The following is a 24,246-nucleotide window of genomic DNA, read 5'->3' as shown; positions in this document are numbered from 1 at the left end:
ATTCAAAGATTGTTGTGCGCACTTTTTGTTTACCACGCCTCAGACCATCCCCAGTCTCAGGCTCGTGTTTTTCCTGTACCAGCGGGTTCTTGTACCCCCTCGATCTGTAAGGAAACATGTATCCCAATGTAGTTTTGACCTCTACACTCCAGAGGCCGACACCTATTTGTGTTACTACTGTATAACTAACTTTGTCCGTTCGTTTGTTTCAACCATCTTTTGTGCTTATCGGAAGAAATGTAAAGTAAATTGTTGAGCCACTAACTACTTCCTGTGTGATTACATAATAAACACACACACACAGCACTTTTGTGTCTCTGTATTGGATCTCCTCATCCTGATTATTTGTTTAGGAGGTGGTAACAAGTCAGGAGAAGTCTGATGTAGAGGAGGTGATAACATTGAGGTGGTGGTGATGGTGAAGATTAAAGTGGATATAGTGATGATTTAAGTAGCATTGAAAGAGGTACTGGGGAGTGAGGGGGGTGAGTACTGGAACAGAGAAAAACTAATTCCACAACGTTTGAGGTAACTAGAAAGACATTGGCAGCAGGAGAGGAGGGGGAAAGAAACATAGCGGAAGCTAGCGAAGGATTGAAGAAGGAGAAAGAGAGGTGAGAAAACCAAGGGAAGGCTGAAGGAGTAAGCGTTATAGTGCCACAAGCCTGACAGAGTTGAAGAGGGCTGATGGTACGAGTGTGTGGCAGAGAATTCAGTAGGTGAATGAGGAGATAAAAGAAAAGAACAGCTGAGAAGTAAGGATGTGAGAAGCAGCAGAGATCCTGTAGACATGATTGCTTTGACCCATTGAGTTGGTAGACAAGAACAGTGTGTCGTGAATTAGAGACAGGTTCCCAAAGAGGAAAGCATAGAACGAGGACCTTACTCAGTATGTAGACCAGCACAGGTGGCCAGATTCATGGTCAAAGCTCTGGGGGTTAGTTTGACATTATGTATCCCTACCTTCAGCTAATACATGTGCCTGTCATGTGCATGCATGGCCCTGAGACCAAAGTGGGAGTATTTCTACGGAGCCCAGGATGCGAAGCAGATGACCAAACCAACAAAAACCAGAATCAATAGGAGTCAAGTGACTGTGAAACAAAGACACATTTCAGAAGTTGATTACCAGTTTGAGCAGAGCCCAGAGACTTCTGTGATTTCAGAATCTTTTTTATTTTTTTATTTTTTATTGAAACACCAGTCTGACATGCATCAATGCGAACATTGTGACATCAGACTTTTATTACAATGTATCCATATATGTCAACAAGTTATCTGAAGCAATGTTCTGTAAAACTATAACCATCGCTTCAAGCCACTATAGATAATCCTGGATGAAACATTTCTATTGAAATTTGTTGAGTCGTAAAGAGTCCATGTAATCAACTATGGCACAGCTTAATTTTGTACAGTGTCCGGCTGCCGCATATGACCACCAGTCTTGACTGCTACAGTCCACTGGAATATAGCCTCCCAAATGCATCATCTGTTTGACGATGGTTCCTTTGCATCTAGTTAGGAGATGTTGAGAGGTTTGGATTTCACAATGACAGAAGCGGCATATGTTATACGGATCCACATCATTTCTTTTGTTTTTACGGCATTTAAACTAAACCTTAAAAACTGCTCACAATGGTGTCGAGACGGGCACTTTTTTAAATAGTTGCTTGTAACATTTAACTTGTGTGCCCCAATTCCAGCATCTAAGGTGGTCGGCTTCAAAAGACGTAGATCATTGTTCGAAATCCAGCACCATTGTTCGAACTTTTTTTTTGCTAGTTGTGGTCTCATCAGCAAATCATTCAGGTTGAGATCAGCAGTGGCTAGAATTGAAAGCATGATTTGTTTCCACTCATCAAGAAGTTTCAAGTTCCCTGTTTTGCTTGTTACGGAGAAAATTTGGAATGCAGGGGCTAGAGGAGACAGATTCATCTTTCGCATTACTGTTAAAGATTTCCACATTACATGCGAGTGTAGGGAATTTAGTGAAAGTTCATATCTGATTTGGGTCATTGATATATAGGTAGGAAGCTTCAAAACTCGCCGCCAAAAGATTCCTTCCAACTTTTGCCAAAACGAAACATCTATGTTCCAGCCGGATTCTGATCCAAAAGTGATTGCAGGAACTACCTTTTGTGTATAGAAAATCAAGACAAGTGCTAGAGTGAATTTGCCAAAACTTCTGTTCAACAACTGTCCCTGAATAGCAAATTGAGTCATTCGATTGACCATGTCAACCTTCCAGTGATGTTCGTGGACTGAGTTGTTAAAGATGATTCCCAAATATCTAATTGAGTTGACTGTATCAAGACACTTGTCGTCAATTTTCCACTTGAAAGTTTTTGTCTTTTTGGACGACTTTGGCCACTGATAACGATCTTAGTTTTCCCAATATTTAGCTACAGATCGTTTTTGTGCAGATAGTCATGAAGGTTTGTTAGTTGGCGTTGCAAACCAATCTGGGTCCTATCCAATAGAACCACATCGTCAGCGTATATTATACATCCTATTTCGATGTTGTTCAGTTTTGGTGGAAAACATCGCACGTGTTTGCGGTGAGCAGGGATGTCGGCGATAAACAATTTAAAGAGTTCCGTAGCTAAAGGGCATCCCTGTTTCACACCTATGCTTGTTGGTATCCGGTTCGATAGGGTGCCTTGATTGTTTAATCTTATGCTGACGGTGGTTTGCGTATGTAGTGCTCTGATTGGCTCGACGAGGTTTCTTGGGCAATTCCAATTTAACAGTTTTTGCCAGAGTTTGCTACGATTAACACTGTCGAAAATTCCCCTCAGATCTATGAAAGCGAATAATAATCTCGTCTTTGCCTTTAGACTTTCCAATTTAAGAATATTTAGAAGCACCAGGTTCACCTCCACCCCCACTCCTTTTGTAAAACCTGTTTGCCGGATGTCAAAGATTTTCTCTGACATAGACCACGTCGCTAGCCTATGACGTAAGAAAGAGGCAAGGATTTTTCCTATAGTGTCCAACAGGGCAATCGGACGATAGTTGGTGGGATCCGCCCGATTGCCCATTTTATAGATTGGCAGAATGATCGCGTCACGCCAGGAGTCAGGTATCGTTGCTGATATAAGCACACGGGCGAACAGAAGTTCAATGAAAATAGCCCATTGCTCCTCGTTCTTTTTCAACATCATATTTGATATTAAATCTGGGCCTGCTGCGTGAGAATTTTTCAGAGATCGTATGGCGTGTCTTATATCTTCCCCTGTAATTTGAAATTTCCAAGATGTCATCTCTTGTACAGGTTTTCTAGTATCCCCTTTGGATGCTTTGAAGAAGATGTTGCCATAATGCTGTTCCCATGAGTCAGCATCAATCTCATTAGATGGTAATGACTGGTGCTTTGAGTTTCCTGCATTCAAACTTGCCCAGATTTCTCGGGAATTCTTTTGGACTAAATGCCTCATCAGGTACTCAGCTTTGTCTTGCTCGATTATCGCTTTTTGCGATTTCAACCAGTTAGGGTATTTTTGGCGACGTATGGATATTGCATTTTTGATTGTAATTGCGTCGCTGGCAGATTTGCAAGACTTCTTTAAGGCTCTTATATCTTGCCTCATCACCTGTTTTGCATGTGTTAGAATTGAAGATGAAAGGTGTTTGTGTTTAGAGCCCACTATGCGATCAGCAGCTTTGGCTGTGATGAAATCAAAGAGTAAGGGTGCATAGTTTACAGACAGTTCTGTGTTCCGCTGTAATTTCTGGCTTATTTTCTCTATTGTTGGTCTGTCGATCTTCAGCCGGTTTCCACCACTGTTTACGGAAATTACGAGGTTGTGTGTTCTTTGCTCAATTGTCCAGTCCACCGTACAGGACAACCAAAGAAGGTTGTGGTCACTACTTGACATAGGGCTTATTGATAATCTCAAATTACTTTCAAAGAGACTTTGTGATACCCAAAAGTAGTCAATTATTGATTGAATATTTGGGGATGACCAGGTTTTTTGGGGTGGTTGGCCGCCTGGAACTTGTCCATTTACCATATTGCAGTTTCTATTGCATAGCGCCTGCCTCCATTTAGACTCCCGACTTTTCACTTCATCGTATTTTAGTAATTTAAACTGCTTGGTTACATGATGGTATTTGAACCAAGAGCAGTTCAAATCACCTGCACAGATTATTGATAGATACTTGTAGTTTAACAGTGCCTGATCAATGCAAGTGGTTATTGAATCTATGAATTTTTTAGTGCTTATTTTAGCCGGGTTCCAGTAGCTATTTAGAATAAACAGGTGTTTCCTTGTTCCCTGTTCTTTGTTGGTAGTTTGGAGTAGTGCACTTTGCACAAATGGATTGTGACTGAGAGAATCAACAAGGCGCAACCTGGTATTTATTTTGATCATGATTACCAAGCCAGATGAAGGTCGCCCCTTTGCGTTTTTTATTGCAGGATTTAATAAAGTCAGAAATCCATCCCTCGATGGTGGCTCGCACAACCATGTCTCCTGAAGACAAATGACAAAGACCTTTTCCAGGTCAGCCTCGAATTTATTGAATAAGTGTGTGAAGCCTCTGGTGTTCCATGAGATGAATTCACGAATGCACTTGTTGCCGTTGACTGATGGCTAACGTCGAGCAGAGATATCAGTATGTCTGCCATTTTTCACTGGTTGATTGGAGTTTGTGCATGAGGTTTCTGTGATTGCCATTTCTCTGCAAAGCTCAGCACGCCGCTGTTCTTGCGTCCATTGAAAGGTGTCCTTTGAGTTGGACGCCTGCATGTCGGACCTGAAGCTCGTCGATTCCACCGATATGTCGAACCCAATCATTAACAATTCCTCTGATGCATTCAGAATTGTATTTCGGACTGATACTGAGGAGATATGTAGCAGAACCTGGTCGCAACACTTTTCAGTCGCGTACTCTACAATTCGTATATCCTCAGACAGAATTGTTCTGAGGGATGGAATGCAGGAGAATAATTTCAATATGTTTTTACAGTTCAGGTTCAGATCATGATCTTCTCTATGTAAATTTTGCAATTTCAATTTGCAGTTTGGAGAACTTGCTCCAGATCTCAGAGATGAGGTGGCATTTGAAGAGTATCGAAACTGCTTTTTTCCATGGTGTCGGGGCTTTTTTGGGTTTAGCCATGTAGGAAAATTTGAACAGTCCTCAGGTTTTGTCGACCTGTTCTGGTGGTTTGTCTCCTGCCCCACTCTTAGAATTAACCTGTGTGGGGATTCGCACTGGATGTCGTCGATGGCCGCGTTAGATGGGATCGTAAAATGGTGGGTTGTGACTTCATCTGAGTAAGTAGAAAAATTGCATATGTCAATTACTGATCCCAATGACTTACTCATGAGACTTTCCCGGTCTGAGTCGACTCTTTGGGCCTCATTGCAACTCAGGCGGTAAGGGGTTTACGGCGCCGTAAACAGCGCCGACCCTTACCGCCTGAGTACGAGGTCCCTTAGCGCCATGGCGGATTTAACACCTGCTTTTAGCAGGTGTTAAAATCCATGGCGCTAAGGGACCATGTTGTTAATTACGCCACCGTAATTTACGGTGGCGTAATTAACGCCTTCCCCACTCCCATTATGCCCTATGGGGCAAAAATGGGAATGGGGAAGGGTAAATGGGGATTGGGGACTTACCGCCCCGCCGACCTCAGAATGGGGCGGTAAGTCCGCCAACCACCATGGCGTAAACATAGTTTACGCCATGGTGGTAAAGGTACGACCCAGGCGGTAACTTACCGCCTGGGTCGTAATGAGGCCCTTTGTCTCTTATTTGCTGGTGCGACAAGACGGCATGCTCCACTGAGATTATTAACTTCTTGAACAATTTTTTGGCCATTGGATTTTGGCTGTTCTGTTCTTCCAAATAAGCCAGCTCTGATGTCAGGAGTCACGTTTCTGATAAATTTCTGTGTCTTTGATCGCTGAAAACGTTTTTTAGGGTCTGACAGTTTTTTCCCAGGCACTGACTGCCTACCTTTTGGTTGCTGTGTTGTTTGAACTTGCCTCGTGGGGATCTTTAACGATTTTGCCGGTCCTTCAAAGATTCCAAATGAGGCCGCAGATAATTCAGAGGTCATTTTTGGATTAAAGCAGTTTGCTTGTTCGATCGATTTCAGAATTTACATAAATGAAGCCTTCCCCTTAAGATGCCATAATTGTAAAGACTGGAGGGGGTATATGTACTCTGGACTTCTATATGGCAGAGTAGAAGCACAGAGCACCCCAGCCAAGGTTCTCTGTAGGGTAGCAATGGATGAGAACCAAGGCTTAAGCTCTCAGGAGGTGATGCAGGCTGCTTCTTAAGTACAGTGTAGTCCACAAGCACCCCACAAAGGAATGTCCACAAACTATATGTGCTAACACAGTTCTTTATAAAGAAGGTTCAAGATATATACATTGTAAAGACCAGAGGGGGGGGTCTGCACTTCCGCTCTCTATATGGTAGAGGGGAGGCACAGAGACCCCTGCCAAGATTCTCTATTACGGTAGCAATGGACGAGCAATCAAGGCCTAGCTTCTCGGGAGGTGTTGCGAGCTGGTTCTTAAGTACATTGTAGTCCCCAAGTACCCAAAAAGGAATGTCCACACACTGTATCGGCTACAACACAGTCTTTATATAATTAATATTCAAGGTCATATACACAATAACTCACTTTGTACTTCAAAAATCAACAATGGTAAATATGTACAATTCTAAAGTGGTACCACTAACGTTATTTGATCTCCTTAAAGTGCATACGGTCAGAATGACACACAGATCAAAATAAAGAGGAAACCAGCAGTAGAGAGAGGAAGGAAAGCAAGATGGTTGAGCAATAGGCAGAATACTGGTAACTACTGTTAAACACAGCTCTGTGTGGAGATCCCCCCACCTGGGCAACCTGTAGGGGAAAGATACAAGCCCAGTCCATATATTGTTCCCACTAGACTTTCCAATAGTTCTGCAACCCCAAAGTACCTGGCGTTGTATCGTTCCTCGTCGGGGAAATCGACAACCCTTCTTGAGTGTCCTCCCTTTCAGGCAGGAGTCACGGGTCGTCGAACGTCCGACGGAGAACAGGTCGAGCTACGATAGTGAAGTGGCCGTGTCGTTCCTAGCGGTGCTCGTTGACTGGGAAGTGTAAACATCCTGCCAGGAAGAGGCGTGCTGGGCACCTTGGTGTCGATAGTTCTGGACCGCAAAGAGTTGAAGAACTGTGGCCCAGCAAGGGCGTCGAGTCATCGGCATCTCTGTGGTCTTTGGGTGGCAGGAAACCCACCGGTGGATGCTCCTTGGCGCGTCAACGGTCAGGCCTTCTCCAGCAGGATACAGCAGCGATGATGCGGACGAGAGCGTCCTTGGATCAATGAAGTTCTTAGGCAACGGGAGCACAGCGGCTCCAGTCGGTGACGGCGGTCGTCGACAGTGCGGACAACAGTCCGGGCGCTTCTACTTGGAGTTCCCCAGCAGTCCCCGTATTGGGTCATCAGCCTGTCGAAGGTCTGTCTACCAGGGAGTTTAGGCAAAGATCAGCTGTGCACGATGGTCCCTCGTAGCTCGGGAAGAGGGCGCCTTACCAGGTCCTCTCTGGGTCAGTTCTTGAAGCACAGCAGCTTTCAGATTGCGAAGGAGAGCAACACCAATTCTTCTCGTCCAGCAGGGCTTCAGGATCAAGCTTCATTTACTCCAGTTACTCGTCGTAGTGGACTTCAGCTTCTGAACACGATTCCTAGCAGTGAGAGGTCCCCAGATATACTGTTGATCTCCCATTCATTCCGCTGGGTCACACTTAAGCATCCAATCATGACTACGGGAATTCATGCAGGCAGGCAGCCAATCAGGCACACGAGGTATTCAGGCAATTCACTTCTCTCCAGACACTCACAACAAGTTATGTGTATTGGGACAAGTACCGAGCCATTCAACACTCCAAGCTGCATTCATACCGGTTTCGGGCAGGGCTGTCTCAACCCTTGTGTCAAACACCAGATATTAGACAGCCACAACGTAGAATGTATATTCGTCACACACTCCATTCACCCAGGTCCCACCCACAGGCGTACCCACAACATACGGTCATTGAGAAGGCTCCAGCCAGTCTGGTTGGCACTTCCCCACACTACCATATACGGAACTTCTACCTGACAGCCAGTCAGGGAGAAGGGACAGAGGCAGGGCTTCCCGGGACTTCGGGAAGATCAAGGTAACAGGTGATGGAAGGCAAGAGGCCATGTGGGGCCATTTTGTCTCCATCATGAATCTACCGATTCCAATGACAGGGCCTGGGCATCCCAAAATGGAGGACGGTCAGGGCACCAGTCATTTCAGCATGGAGCTGCCACCAGCTCGTACCCTGCTCTGTGGGTCACACACAGGTGCCCAAAAACATACACTAGGAGAACGGGGTTGTACCCCTACCCATGGGTGCCATAAGGGTATCCCATGGGTCTGTTCACCAAACCAAAAGCGAGAGAGCTGCACCGCCAGGAGTCCCACATGAACTCCTGTGTGGAAAACATGACAGAACACACGATAAAAAACAGTAAAGGACAAGGACACGGAGGCCCTGTCCCTCCGATGCATTTCCAGCATCACAAACATCACAAACATTATTAACACACTTTGTACTCTGGAAATTCTAATATGGAAAATATCTACAATGTCTATGTGGTACCACACTTAGCTATTGACTCCTTTAATATACATCATCTGCTGACAGTTATAATGGCATACAAATCATATAACAATGTGTATCATCATAGATCACAGGAAGGCAAGTTGGGTTAAACAATTGTAGAATGGTTCTCTTGCTACTAAAACACAGTTCTGAGTGACGATGCCCCCACCTGGGCAACCTGTAATAAAGAGGGTTAAAAAGCACAGTCTATTAATGTTTAAACAGTCTTATTTCCTGGTTAAGATGTTCAACCACCCCGATGTACCTGAGTTAGAATAGCTTCTTCAACGAATCATTGACAGATCCCTCGAGAGTGGACTCCCTTTAAAGCAGGAGCCACAGGACATTGAGATTCCTCGAAGAAATGTGAATACTGGTGTCGAGACAGCAGCTTCGATCTTCATGGTGCTCTTCGACGATCGTTTGAGGAAGTCCTGGGAAGATAAGGCATGGGGTCCACCTTGGTGCAAAGCGTTCAGTGCCGCAAAGGAGACTCGGCGAAGAACAGAGGCCCAGCAGCGTGTGTCGGGATAACTTTGGCGATTGGGACTGGGCCGAGGGCTGTATTTTGGATCTTCACTGGTCGGCGTCTTTGTGGACTTCGGGTGGCAGGAAACCCACTGATGGACTTTCCTCAATCGTCAACGACCTCGGCTTTCTCCAGCAGGACAAAGGGGTCGACGGTGATTGCAAGGGAGCCCTTCTTTCAATGTTCTTAGGCAAAGGTGGACCGTTGCGGATCTGGTCGCCGAGCAGCATGGCGTAAAGCTGTCCCCGCTTCTGGGCAAAATGACTCGACTGGCTTCCAGTGGTTATGGAAATCCTCCAAACCATGGTCGACGGCAATGGACTTCGACAGCCTCAAGGTGCTTTACTTCAAGATTTCTCGGCAGACCCCATCTCCGGTTGATAACCTTTTGCGACAGGCTTCCAGGGTGCCTCGATGAAGATCAGCCTCTGCACGATAGTCCCTCGTAGCTCGGGGAGAGGTTTCCTACCCAGGTCCTCTTTTGGATCAGTCTTCGACAGACTCGAAAGCTTTCAGATTTCATCGATGGTAAGCAGCAGCAAACCTCTTCTTCCAGCTGGGCTTCAAGGATAACGAGCTTCAAGTTTCAACTTCAGCTTCTGAACAAATAGGGAAGTGAGAGGTTCACAGATATACACATCTGTCTCTCATTCACACTGCTGAGTCACGCTCAGTCAGCCAATCAGACAGAAGGGCATTCATGCAGGCAGGCAGCCAATCAGGCTCACAGTGCATTCAGGCGATTCACTTCCACCCAGACACACATAACAAGGAATGTGGATTGGGGTAAGCACCCAATCTTTCAGCACACCATACTGAATTCATGTCAGTTTCAGGCAGGGCTATCACATTCATTGTGTCATCCACACAGAAACCAGACACCCATAACATAGAATGTATATTGGGCACACACTCTATTCACACAGGTCCCACCCCAAGGGTGTACCCACAACATACAGTCACTGGGAAGGCTCCAGTCAGTCTGGACTGGACTTCCCCACAATACCATATATGGTTCTTGCACCCAACAGCCAGCCAGGGAAAGGGACCGAGTCAGGGCTTGCCAGGACTTTGGGAAAGCAAGGTAACAGGTACTAGAAACCAAGAGGCCACAGGTGCCATTGTGCTTCCTATCAGGAATCCACTGAATCCTATGGCAGGGCCTGGGTATCCCAAAATGCAGGATATTTATAGGTCCTGTCAAATTCAGCCTGGAGCTGCCACCAGCCCATGCCCTGCTCTGTGGGCCACACACAGGTAAACATGCACTGGGGGCACAGTGTGGTTTTACCCCCACACCTGGGTGCCATAAACATATCCCAAAGGTCTCTTTTCACCAAAAGAGGAAGAGCTGTACTGCCACAAGCCCCAACTGGACTCCTATGCAGAAAACAGCACAGAACAACCATGATAAGGGAGTACAACTATCTTTACCTTGTGTTGATTCTGCTTAGCTTCAGGACACCACCCAAACAGCAATAGCATAAGAAGCCGCTGAGAGGCAGAAGATGCATGCCAGAAGCTGGGGCCACACAGAGCCACCAGAGGTTTTCCTGTACAAGAAACCCAAACTCGGAGACATGAAGTAGAACCAAAACTTGAGAGGTTTGCAGATGCCTGCTGGTGTGAAGAATTCAAACTTTGGGAGAAAACCACATAATGAAGGTGAGACATCTGAGGTGAATAGCAGGAGACCAAAGTGTGAAAGCATTGAAAAGGTGAATGAAAGGCAAAACACTAAATGCTGGGCAGTGGAGGAAAGGGAGTGAAAAGAGAAGCAGTGCACGCTGCAACTTGTAGAAAACATTCATGGAGAGAATGATAAAATTATTGAAAGGAGAAATGCTGCCACCAGCAAAATGGAGCAAAAATTCCTAAAGCCCTTAGAGGAAGTGATTTAATGATCAAGTGCTGATAGCTGCAAGCTAGAAGTTAAAGTTTCTAACATAAAAGGCTTACAAGGTGCATTCTACAACTTCAATACAAAGGTCCCTAAATACGGATTAAGTGAAAGAAAGGAGAAATATGTCATGCCCCATGTACTTCCACTAAGCTTCAACCTTATGTATATTCCCTGGCACCTCCTCTCTCAAGTCAAGAATGCAAAAGTATACACCAACATGTTATTGTGGGGCCATAGCTATGGACACACCCCTACTATGTGTTGATCTCCTGGATGAGTGGAAGATGGATGTCTCTCCAAAATGTGGGCTTTAAAAGTGATAAGTAATGCCCCCTTTCAGGCTATTTTTGTTTTTGCCGTGACATTTTTGGGAAGGCTCTTGAAGTATAGATGGTCTTGTCTGTTTAACGGACTGCACTCCAGAACCCTACATGAACGTATTGTTCATGTCTAAGCTATTCTGCAGAGAGTAAGGGTAAATAGGTTATTTGCCAAATTGAAGGAATCTGCATTTTATTTGCAGTAGGCTGAATTCCTTAACTTACTCCTGAAACCAAAAGCGTACACTATATATACTAAGAGGATCCAAGCAGTACTACAGTGGACCACTCCTGCATCTATCAAGGAAATGCCAATCTTTCTACGTTATGCTTTGACTCACCAATATCATGCATATGGACTGATGTTCAGGTGCGGAAGGCAAGAGGGCCGGGACTGTCTGGTGCAGGACAGGAGCAAATGGCTTCTCTCAGGTGTGTGAAATGGAGGCGAGAGAGAAGTTTCACTACTCTGTTGGGACTGGAGCTTGGAAGATGCTGGAGACTTTGAGAACTGGAGAAGAGCCTATGGCAGGCTCAAGCAAAGAAGGTTGACACTTGGCTGTGGGTAATAATTGCTGCATTCTGAAAAACATGAATCAAAGGGGGTTATACCTGCTAGTACCTGGTTAAGGTGTCTCATAGGGTTAGAGGACGACATCTCAAGCTCTTGCACCAGGATATGCGTACTACAGCTGTGAATCACAGCAGCCTGACTCATCTCCTGCAGCAATTGCCAAGGCCAAGTAAGTAGTCTGATGAGTTGTATTACATAGAATGAGGAAGGGAGTAAACTGAAGGAGAATATCCCAGTAACAATTGTGGCTACAAAATGAAACTGGCCATTGGATTAAGGACCTTAGTTCATCTTAGATGAGACCCTTGATACTATGTTTATGTACTCCTCCATACTGTCACTGCTAGCAAAAATTGTCCCTCTTCATTTGTTGGCTGAGATGCCCAGACTCTGTAAGATGTTTGCTCACCCTAATACTGATCTTGAGCCCAAGGGGCAGAGCTAACTCTAGGGATATAATTAAGGACTCCTCCATAAGGGAGGTGTTCCAGGCCCAGATTGACCATGAGATAGAAAAGGGGTGACACTTATCATTGTGTTTATTATTTCCTGGTGGTGGCTTTGAAACACTAAAATACGTAGTTATCATACCACTACACAAAAACCATATCCCTGATCTGGGAAAACTAGCACAATTTGGAGTTCTGAGGGTATCCTTTGTAGCTGTAATCTTAGAAAATGGAGTTACTACACAATCATCTATCTAGCTCGAATCACATGATTGACTTGATCATTCTCACCTGAATTTCTCCCCCACTGAGGCACAGAAACCACCCCCATGAATGTCAGCGAGGAACTACTGCAGGCTATAAATAAAAACCTGTCACATTTCTCAATCTGTCTGTCGCATTGGATATGGTTGATCATCCTTACTTACTTAGAAGAATGAAGGATAACAATGGTGAGGATGGTACAGAGTTCACCTGATTCACATTCTTCTCATAGATCACACCCATCAGGTTAAGCTGGGTCATATCTAGTCACTGATCAGTACTATCAGGAGGGCCTCATCCATTAAGCCTTTCGTAGATCCTTTTTGCCATTTGCACAACCTCAATCGCATTGAGTTTAAATCAGCATCGGTTTCCACTTGTACGCTGATGATACAAAGGTCCATCTTAAATTCACTGAGGGGCATTGGGATCGCAGTTCCATCTGTGACTGCCTATTTCATATTCAATATTGGATGAGGGCAAACCACCTAATTGGATCGTGGCAAATCTGAGATGTCATTGCTGGGCTTGTCGACAAAGTCTGTATACCTGTCTTTTAGCCTGAGACTCTAGGAACTCTGCCTACAACCACATCAAAAGGTATACAATATTGGTGTGGATTTCGACATGTAATTAACATTATTTCTGCAAGGTAATGCTGGTACAGAGTATGCAAGCTATTATTTGAAATTGTTGGGAGGGGTCGTTCCTTTCCTAATGGTTGCTCAAATATTTGCCCTTGAGCTGGCTGTAACAATATCTGATGCTTCAATACTGTAATGATATCAACTATTGGCCGTCTTGCTAAAACATGTCTTAAAATGATTGTCAGATCTACAACATTTGACCTCACCTGTCCCGCCAGGTCTCTCCAAATTTATTTTAAAAAGTAATATTTATTTTTTAAGAAAGATTCACGTCTCACAAAAACAAACATCAGAGGAATGCATGATGAGAGGTACAGTCGAACAATATGGCAGGGTACATCAATGTCACACTTCAGACCAATCACAAAACAGAAAGAAAGAAACAGATATTAACAATGCCACTTTCTAATTTGCCGCCCCAAGTCTTGCCTCTCTAGCCGGGCATTGAGCCATGAGGTAAGACACTAGGGGGCCCCACATGCTCTTGTGTCTGGTCTGTAGCCCACAAAGAGCCCCATATTCCCTGTCCATGTCCTTCACTCAGACCAAATCTAACTAACTAACTAACTAAATACATTGTTATATTGTGCACATTCACCCAAAGGCCTCAAGGCGCTCACAGAGACAAAAACAAACAGAAAAATAACAAATAGGATCAGTACAGGGGAAAGTGAATCATTAAAAATGATTAGCGGAATCCTTAAGAGAGAGGAAGTGGGTTATCATATACCAATTAGGGATTTAAGCATCAAAGAGAAATGTCTTAAGACGTTTCCTAAACTGTTGTAATGTCATACATTGTTTAAGATAAAGTGGGATCATATTCCAATTTTTTGGAGCCCATCCAGCCAAGCCTGAACAGTAGGGGGGGTCAAGCTGGTACATCGCATCAATATACATCTCCAAGCCACTACCATGCTAGTGGTCAGTAACCTTTGGCCCAGGCCAGGTGCACCAGGAAGCCAGCCAAATATCAACATAACAATTTGCAGGGTATGTCATACTCCAGCATACAGGAAAGAATAACCACCACCCCTGCCCAGAAATCTTGCAGCTGGGAGCATGACCACACCATGTGAAGGAAGTCAGCCGTGCTTGTAGGGCCTCTCGGGCACATATCGCTCTTGGCGGGGTCGAAAAGGCACAGCCGGGCACATGCAAGGTACACCCTGTGAAGGGTCTTAAGCTGCATCAACTGAAGGTGGGTATTGAACGCCCCATTTTGGACCAGCTCAAATAACATCGCCCACTGCTTGTCTGTAAAGGTGGACCCAACCTCAAACTCCCAGTCCTGTATACATTACAAGACCACCCGGGGACGTTCACGCTGCACCCGACCATATAGAGTCAAGCCGCCTGGCCGAGGCTGAATTATGGAAAACTGCAATATCGGGAGCGACGGGGGAGCATTCGGGAATGCAGGAGACCATGCTCTGAGGCCCATTGGCGTGTGGTACTTTCGAAAAATGAAAATAAATAAATGCTTTAAAGGGTAGCCGCACACAAAAGTACTGCAACCACCTACGGAGGTCATCCCCCATTTTAGCTGTGAGCAACTCCTGAGATACAAACACCCCCCTCTGGATACAAGTCAGCCACAGTGCCTATCCCCACCCCTCTCTAATCCAGGACCAAGGCTGCATCACAGGTAGGTGAGAGGCAATCAATGTTCCAAAGCTGAAGCCCCGGATCGTAAGGAATATCCACTCCCAGTCTCTAAAGGATCCTATTCTATGCATGCACCATGCATTCCACTGGGTCAAATTTACACTCATCAGTAACCTTCCTTGACACTAGCACACCCTGACCCCCAAAAGGGCACACCAAGCATTTTTCAATCCTCACATGTGAGTATGCCAGGGACCCCGGCATCCAATGAGATACTAAGTGCACTTGTGCTGCCAGGAAGTATAACTCCATATCGGGCGCCCCTATACCAGCGCGGTCCCACGGGAGGACCAGAGTGTCCAAACAAATTCAAGGGGATTTCGGGTGCCACGCCAATCTCAGCAGCAAAGCCTTCAAGTCGGTGAAAAACACTGTTCCTGGCCAAACAGGGATATTTTGAAACATGTATAACAATTTAGGGACCACTATCATTTTGGCAATAGCTACTGGCCTAAAAGGGTCAAAGGTAACGTACACCACGTTTCCACCTTGTTTCTCAGGACCTGCAGGTACTTCAAGTGATTATGTTCTTCCTCCAACATCCGCTTGCTTAACCATAGTCACGTTGTGGGGAAACAAAATGGACTTGGACCAGTTCACACAGAAACTTGAAAACCGGCCAAAAACAGCGACTTCTTGCGACAAAGGATGCAGTTTCCCATCCGGGTCCTTGAAATACAAAATTGCATCATCCACATATAAAGACACCAACTCTTTGGTCCCTCCCATTGGTAATCCACGCACCAGGTTGAACTTCCATAACCTAGCCACCAGGGGCTCTATCACAAGCACAAAAAGCAACTGAGATAACGGACATCTCTGACGAGTGCCACAACCCATTTTGAAGGCCCCAGAATGCTTACGAAACAAGATGATCCTAGCATTCGGGCCAGCATATAGCAATGTCACTGCTGCAAGAAAAGATGCCAGAACCCCCACTGCTTTCAGGACCTCCAAGAGATAGCCCCATTCAACTGAATCAAACACCTTCTGCATGACGAGTAGAGCTTCAACTGCCTGAAACTTAGGATTTATTTGAGCTAATATGGCAAACAGCCGGCAGAGGTTTAGTGAGGTCGACCTCCTCAGGATAAACCCGGACTGGTCTGGGTGAACCACACCTCAGATGAAAGGAAGCAATTTATCCACTGGGATCTTAGCAAAGATCTTGGTATACAAATTAATAAGGGATATCGGACGGTACAAGCCACATTCTAAGGGGTCCTTCTCATCCTTTAGAATTAAAGTAATCACAGTCTCATGCATTATAGGGGCAGCTGCCCCGAGCCCAATGCTTCCTCCCAAACTTCCACCATGTGCTTAACGACCTTTGGTCCCAGCGCCTTATAAAATTCTGATGTTATGCTATCAGACCATGGGCCTTAGCCTTGGGGAGAGCTCAGGCAGCCGCTATATCATCTACCGAAATCGGCTTAGCCAGCACCTCGGCCGCATCAGAGGCCAGCCCCTGGAAGTGCTGCCACCTCTGATTAATTCAGCTCGGCCGCCTTAGGCTGGGGTCACCGCGACTCGCATATCTACAGGAAATACGACCTAAAATTATCAAGGCTAGCGTCTGAATCCACCACCACACGCTCATCTGGCCGATGTTTTGCCACAATATTGGAGGCTCCTCGCTCCTGCGGCAGCATCGCCGCCAATAAACAAAGCTGTGTACCCACCTCACCATACCGGTGTGCCATCACCGGGCATGCCAGATATTTGACCTTGCGGTCAGCTAACTCGGTAAATCGATCTAAAGACCCTCTCAACCCCGCCCTGGCCTCTGTATCATCTGCCGACGCCACTGTAGTTTCCGCCACCTTGATCTCATCCCCAAGCTCCTGCAACTCTCGTCTGATTGGCCTAAACACAGCAAGTTCTATAGGCATGCAGCCACCATGGAGGCCCACCTGGAACAACTCGCTTAAAGAAGCCATTTCGCGCATTGAGCCTCTGTTATTCTTGAAGTGTGTTTGCACAATACTGACCACCTCACTTTGGTTCACTATGTCTAATATGGCCGTGGCCTTAAATCACCAATGAGGCCTGGGCACCCCTTCACTGACTATGTCCATTGACCATAAAACAGGAGAGTGGTCTGACGGGCTTCTCTGCAGCAACAAGGAGTCAAGCATCATACGCAGCAAAGGCAGGCTTTCAAGAACAAAATCTAGGTGCGAAGACGTGCCATGCAGCAATGAATAGAAAGAGTATTCTTTTACCCCAAGTCGAAGTATCCACCAAACATCCTGTATCCCCATCATGACATAAACCTCTACATCACAATAGCTTCTTGGGAGAGGGGACGAGCCGCACCAGAGGATCTATCTATTGCTGTCTCTAAAGCAGCATAGAGATCACCCGCCCAAACAATGTTAGTATGCATATATGTATAGCCTCTGGTGAGATGCGATTCATAAAACCCGGGGTCATCCCCATTGGAACCATAAATATTCACAAATCGTTATCGGGATATGACCCCAAATGCCTGACACAATTACAAATCTGCCCTGCAGATCATTGTCCTTCTCAACAAGATGTAATCAGAGTGGCTTGTGGATTAGCGTCATGACCCCAACCAGTACGTGGAGTATGATGTGTAATATCTACTGTATCCCCAGAACCTGGCCACCCCCTCGTTCGCTGCTCCAACAAAGTGGGTCTCTGACAGCAGGAGTACCTTGGCGCAATGCCGCTCACAGTGATTAATTACCTTGTGGGATTTGCGCGGGTTATTCAACCCTCTTACATTCCAACTTATAACTTTACAACCAGCAATAACTCCATAAGATCAGACTCTCGTACAGCTTGTTCACTTCCGGGGCCTGGCCCCCACCTTACACCAGCACTGTTCGACTATGCATCACTGCACCACAGGAAGACTTGAATCAATAAAAAAAATCCCTGAACCACTAGCCCCCCAGCTCCCTCCCCAAACCCCCCATCGCCAACCGCACACTTCCCACTCCCACCCACACTGCCCAACCCCAACTAACAGTGAACTTTCACCTCCCCATTTTTACCCCAACCCCTGATCAAAACCCCCCAACGTCTTCTCTCCAGGGAGCCTACCTGGGGGCTTCGGATGCAGCAACTTCATCGGACCAACCACTTTGAGCATCCCCCAGGGAGGAGGAGGCCCCATACACCAAGATAAAGAGCAACTGACCCAATTCTTTAGATAATCAAACATCCAATGCAAGTCCATGAGCTCTATTCCATGTGCCTTATTTACCCACTGTGCACCCACTGACAGTCTCGGTAATTCAGGGACTGATTTAGTCCTTCATTTTATGAAGGTCATTCGCGAAGACAGGGCGTGGATTCTGCCCTGGTCTGGGTTTCTGCACTGATATCCGGTGTGCCCTCTCGACCAGTAATTGCGAGGACAGAAGGGGGTCGCACAGACGTTTTTTAGAAATCTTTCCATAATCAATTCCATATTTTATGTCGGCACCAACTCAGGGATCCCCCCCACTCTAATGTTATTACGCCAAGATCGCGGTTCCAGATCTTCATTCTTATCCCGTATTTCTCTCACTTCCCTCTGCAACCCGCAAATTGCCTGGGTCACTTTTTGCTCGTGTCTTCAAGCATCCCCATTCTGTGCTGAGGCAACTACTCTCCTTTTCTACTGCGGTCCAGGCACTCCCAAGCCTCCCAGCTCCTTAGCATACATCTCACCTTATTGCTCCAGCAGGGGCTCCCAGGGAGACCAGGATGCCACAGTCTCTGCTCTCATTGCAGAGTTGATGGTGCCTGGGCAATGGTCAAGCTGCTCTGTCAGTCACCAGCTTGCCTTCGCCCTTCGTAGCCCTGTGATCACGCCACAGCCCCGGTCTGCCAGAGCCCAGGACTGTTGCTGGGCCTCAGCCTGCTCCCATTCTCAGAATCGGCCCCTAGTGATGCACCAGGCAGGTCACAGTCCCTCACTCCCGGCCCAGCGAGTGCTCCAGGAACAGCAGAGCCAATGTGCAGCAGCGGTGTGGGGGGCTAGCGGGCTAGCTGGTGCACCTCCAGCTGTTCTTATCCCTGCTTAGGGTCCAGCCCAGTCTGGCCAAGCCGCCCTCCGGGGGAGCGTCTCAGCCCAACACGGTTTATCCAACTGCACCAGACAGGGTGTGAGGAACGGCACCACAGCCGCTCGTCAACGGCCTTGGGGCCCGGCCCGCAGTACGCCCACAGCTCTGCCTTAGGTAGCGTACATCTCCTCTCCATGGATCACTGGCTCTCTGTGCTGAATCTAGACAAGGGTGCAGTCATTAGCATTCATACTCGCGCCACAGCAGCACCACTATCTTCCATGCTTTTTCTGCAATTTACAGCACCCACGGGTGGGTCATAACGGACTCTGGCCTCCCTCTCTTGGAATTTAGCTCCGGAGCTCAATGAGCAGTGGCCATCTTGGTCACGAGCTCGCGAGTGCCCGCCTCTCCAATGATTTCTAACAGAAGTAACACTTGGTATTTAATCCACTCTGTGTTGCGCAAAAAGCCATCTATGATCAGGCATGTTAGTATCTATGTAAATGTATGTATGTATGTATAGTATTTATAGAGTGCAAACCTAGCTGGTAATCAATGGAGCACTGTACAAAAGCAGTTATACATAAGGATGACTGTTGTCATGGTTTGCCATGAGGTATGTCTGAATAGACATGATTGTTAGGTGCCCAATGGTTCACAATGCTTACAGAGGAATTCCCTGAACAGCAATGCTTTTAGTTATTTTTGCAACTGCAAGAATGTTGGTGACATACATGTGTTTTGTGTAACGTTTCATAGTATCAACGTGCAACAGAAAAATGCCTGCTCAGCCCGTCACAGTTACTGAAACTAGCACATTGCAGAGGCAAATATCTTTTAAAACCCAGCATCATTAAAGCACAAAGTGGATTAAATACAAAGGCCCTCATTACGACCCAGGCGGTAAGTTACCTATGTTTAAACTATGTTTACACCATGGTGGATGGCGGATTTACCGCCCCATTCCAAGGTGAGTGGGGCGGTAAATCCCCATTTCCCATTTACCCTTCCCCATTCCCATTTTTGCCCCTTAGGGCATAATGGGAGTGGGGAAGGCGCTAATTACGCCACCGTAAATTACGGTGGCGTAATTAGCACCATGGTCCCTTAGCGCCATGGATTTTAACGCCTGCAAAAAGCAGGTGTTAAACTCACCATGGCGCAAAGGGACCTCGGAATCAGGCGTTAAGGGTCGGCGCCGTTTACGGTGCCGTTAACCCCTTAACGCCTGACTCGTAATGAGGCCCAAAGTGTTACTTCTGTGTCCGGTGTCGTGGTGTGTCATTGAGTGTCAATTTCTGACGTTTGGCCTCGCTCTCGGTGGTGGCATTCCTGTGACCTGGCGCTGGCGGACCCATGTAGGAGTTCTGTTTCTGTTTGGGTAGTTTAAGTTTGTAGTGTCGGTTGCCACATTGGTTGTGGTGGGCCTTTGCTTAGTCATGGCAGGACCAAGGCCCAGAGGTGGCAGCTCTGGGTAGAAGGTGTTTTACTCAGTTTGAGATTGTAGGGTTGTTATTCGGGTATGCTGGGATCTGTTGGTGATGGGCGCTGAGGAGGAGTGTGTAGTCGCTTCAGCTTTCTGTTTTTGTTAGTAAAAAGAGGGAGGTCTGTTATATCTTGTGGTGTCACGTTGAGAATGTTATGTGTTGGTTGGAATGTTTGGATTGGGAGAGTGTGTTCCAGCTCTGACAGTCAGTCAGATCCAGCTTCGGTGTTGGGTGCCAGTGTTTCTCCTCTTGGACTCTACTCCCTATCTGTGCTTTCCATCTGTAAAATCTTAATAAATGGAACTGAAGGAAATGTAAAAAACAAAAACAGCATCTTTCCTCTGAAATTCCCGACTAGGGCATCTGTTCCTCTGATCATCTGAGGTTTTGACAAGCTCATAATTTGCACTTGTTCCATAACCTCTTTATCGCTCATATGCTCACTTGGCATTATATCCCCTAATCATTCCATTGTGACCTAGTATTTTGGAGTTATAATCTAATGATGTTTAGCACTACAAAAAATCATCATACATTTAACAAAAATATATATATCAATCTCAGGCAGATGAAGTTGGGTTTGTCATGTCAGGATTCAAACCGTAACACCCGGTATACCAATGATCACTAAAGAAAGCACTTAAATGACTAAGCTATGTTACCCATTGTGCATGCAAGCTTTAGGCTGAACTCAGCAGCATGTCTGCAGAATCTGCCCCTACAACCAAAAAAGTATTTAAGAATTTCAATTTGCATTAAAGGAATGATTTTGATGTAAGAAATTAGTTGTTGCAAGCATCAATACACCTTAGAAGCTATACACTTTCCATGGTTAAGTTAAATGGTTAGTAATGGCCTCAATGCTTTGCAAGTTCATGTAATAATAGCAGAAATGGAATGGGTTTATACAATACAGGGATTTGACTGGTATGCTGCCATGGATGTGAGCTTATTAGGGCTGTTTCTTTTGATGGTAGATAGCTCACAAGATAATCACGTGCCTATGGGATGGTGAAAACCGTAACCATGTTTGAATCTGGTTGAATCTCAGCAGGACTGATTTAGTCCTTCATTTTATGAAGGTCATTTAATAGACACACAGTGGGTGCTAATGAGAGATATTACATGGTTTCGAAGCAGGAAGAATTTCTCAAGAAAGACTACATGGAAACATGTTATTACGGGTCTAAGGAAGAGCGGCCCGATCGAAAAACATTCAAAACAATCAACTGCTCATGTCCCCATTTAATGAATCAGTTCAGATTCATTTTGGTTATGGCTTGCACCTTTGAAAGCAGTGTGAGTGCACTCATCTTATTATACTTAGTTGGTTTGTTGCAAATGTTTATTTCAAGTCAAAATTAATCATGAAATGTCTTTATTAGTAGTAAACAAACTTTGCTTGTCCTATGGGCCCTACATGTCTCAGGTTTAATATTAGCCTTTCTTAAGTGCTGCAAGAAGCAAAGCACTGAGCCTCAAATGCAGTTTGGTTGGTTGTTTATCATTTACTGTTATTGTCACTCGGTCCCATGTATTTACCACATGATTAAGAATGCCAGCATGAGTTGAGTTGCCATATTTGGCATCCATAGGACTCCTTAATGCGTGCTAGTGGATTTACAGTGAGTGATACATCTGTGCAATAAATCCACTGGCTTAGGGCAGTAAGGTTGATTTACCTCCACCTGTAGTAAAGTGGGGTAGAAATGTGGCGCCAATTTACTGCCATTTTTACCCTAACTTCATACTCCTAGTGAGGCCCACAATATTTCAAATTTTGACACTAGCTACTAAACAAACAAATCCCAAGGTAAGTTCATGGGACCGAGTCACAGTAACCGGTAAAGAAGTTTGTCAGTAAATCAGCATATTTATTGCCAAACTTATAATGAGGTTTTCTGGTTCTGGTATATACATGAAAGACATCCTATGAAGATCGGTGTGACCTATAGAAACAAAAGACAGACTCTAATGTCTACAAACACATGTGACAAAACCTTTGATCATTCTTTCTATCTGGGACCTCTGATTTAAATAAAAAATCCACACCATATATCATGTCAGTAATGGTACATTTTGAAACCTTGTAACTCGGATGATCTTTCATAATTATGAGAACTTGTACTTGCAGTTAACTGAATTGTTGTTGGTGTGCCAAATAATGCATGCTACCCTACATTTTAAATGAACATTCTTTATCTCACTTTTATGTTCTATAATTCGATCTTTTAATTTCCTGTCTATTTGTCATTTGTACATTTTGCCACAAAGGCATCTCAGTGACTAAATACCATGATCCGTAAAACACATAAACTGTTTTTTCTACAATAATATTTGACTTGTTGTCAAATGGAATAAATGTTCACCCTTAATGACCTTGTTTTAGCACGGGTATTGTGAGCATAGATAAGGCCTTTATACCAAAGAAAACAAATAGTGTTGTCTATTTTTGTAGGAAATTGGATTAGCCCGGGTAAGACGCTTTGATACATTGATCATTCGTTAATGTGCAAAAAGCCATGTAGAGTATACTAATATTGCACAGTCTTGATCTATAGTGATTAATTGTCACATTATTTTGAGAATATCTTGAGTATTTCATCTGAATGTCATGATAAAATTAACATGCTTTGTCATAGCAGATTTCTTTTGTGCTCTTGAATGTGAGTTATCCCTTCCTCTTTGTGTATTGCTTTGATGTGATTTTCCTAGTCCAACCCTGAATTGTAGTCAATATTAAGATCATATTCTCATTGCCTCAATTCACCAATAGATGCTTTATAAAAACGAATATCTATAGCACATGCTGCATTTGAACCTCGAAACAAACTATTCATTTATTGAAGACTATTCTTTGATTGCAATCTTACCTCGTAGACTAACACACTTTTTCATCATTTCAGCTATTTGCAAACTGCCTTGTGAACATGGCGGGAAGTGTATCTCTCCGGATGAATGCCGATGTCGAGCACCGTATTCTGGTCTGCAGTGCACCAAGAAATGGAACCAATGAAGCGTATTCAAATGGATGCTATTAGTCTCTTCACAATACCAATTATCTAAAGCCCAATCTATGTTTTGTTTTCCACCTTTACGTATGTTCTGCAATATTATTGTTACTATTTCTTTTTTATACGGTTGAGTCTTTCTGAAACCACATTCATTATGATGTCTGATAAAGATATGTTTTGGTCTGGATCCGTATATATTTTTCTATTTTTAATATGACTGAATTTAAATTTTTATGATTGATGAGGTTCATAGTATTACTAATTTAGTGACAGTCATTGACCTTTTGACATACAGAATGTGATCTGAATGTCAATTAGCAGTGTACTCATGCCGCTTCTTTTATCAATTACGTTGCAGATCAGTATGAACATCCTGTTTCTTTTACTATTAAAATGTTAAGCATGAAACAGATGGTTATTGATAAGCCAATTTGATAGGGAAATTATGAACATGCATTATGACTGCTTGGTCTTTTTGTAATTAAATGTTTTTCAATATGTCTCTGCGTATATTTGTCTGTACATATGTGTGTGTACAAATACAACAATAATAATAATACTGATAATAATAATACTAATAATTTGGTGATTTCTACAGTGCTTCACACCGGATCCTTCTAGTTTTTAAATGTTGCAATTTCAGTTTTGCCATTATTGATCTATTGTAGCACTGACTTTGTCGACATCAGGGGGATAACCGGCTGGGGAGGCCT

General features: G+C 44.8%; 1 protein-coding gene across 1 annotated transcript in view; it reads left to right on the top strand.

Moving 5' to 3' along the window:
- The window catches only part of LOC138570059 (wnt inhibitory factor 1-like), a 97,343-nt gene extending 73,310 nt beyond the window's left edge, over window positions 1-24,033 (top strand). The window contains exon 5 of the mRNA XM_069648625.1: window positions 23,426-24,033. Coding sequence (XP_069504726.1) covers window positions 23,426-23,535 — 110 coding nt within the window. The 3' untranslated portion in view covers window positions 23,536-24,033. The remainder of the gene's footprint in view (window positions 1-23,425) is intronic.
- The last annotated feature ends 213 nt before the right edge of the window (window positions 24,034-24,246 follow it).

The sequence above is a fragment of the Ambystoma mexicanum genome, chromosome 2q (genome assembly GCF_040938575.1).
Source record: "Ambystoma mexicanum isolate Mex_15411 chromosome 2q, UKY_AmexF1_1, whole genome shotgun sequence".
Lineage (NCBI taxonomy): Eukaryota > Metazoa > Chordata > Amphibia > Caudata > Ambystomatidae > Ambystoma > Ambystoma mexicanum.
Note: the sequence above shows the minus strand (reverse complement) of the source record. Positions and strands in the feature narration are given on the sequence as shown.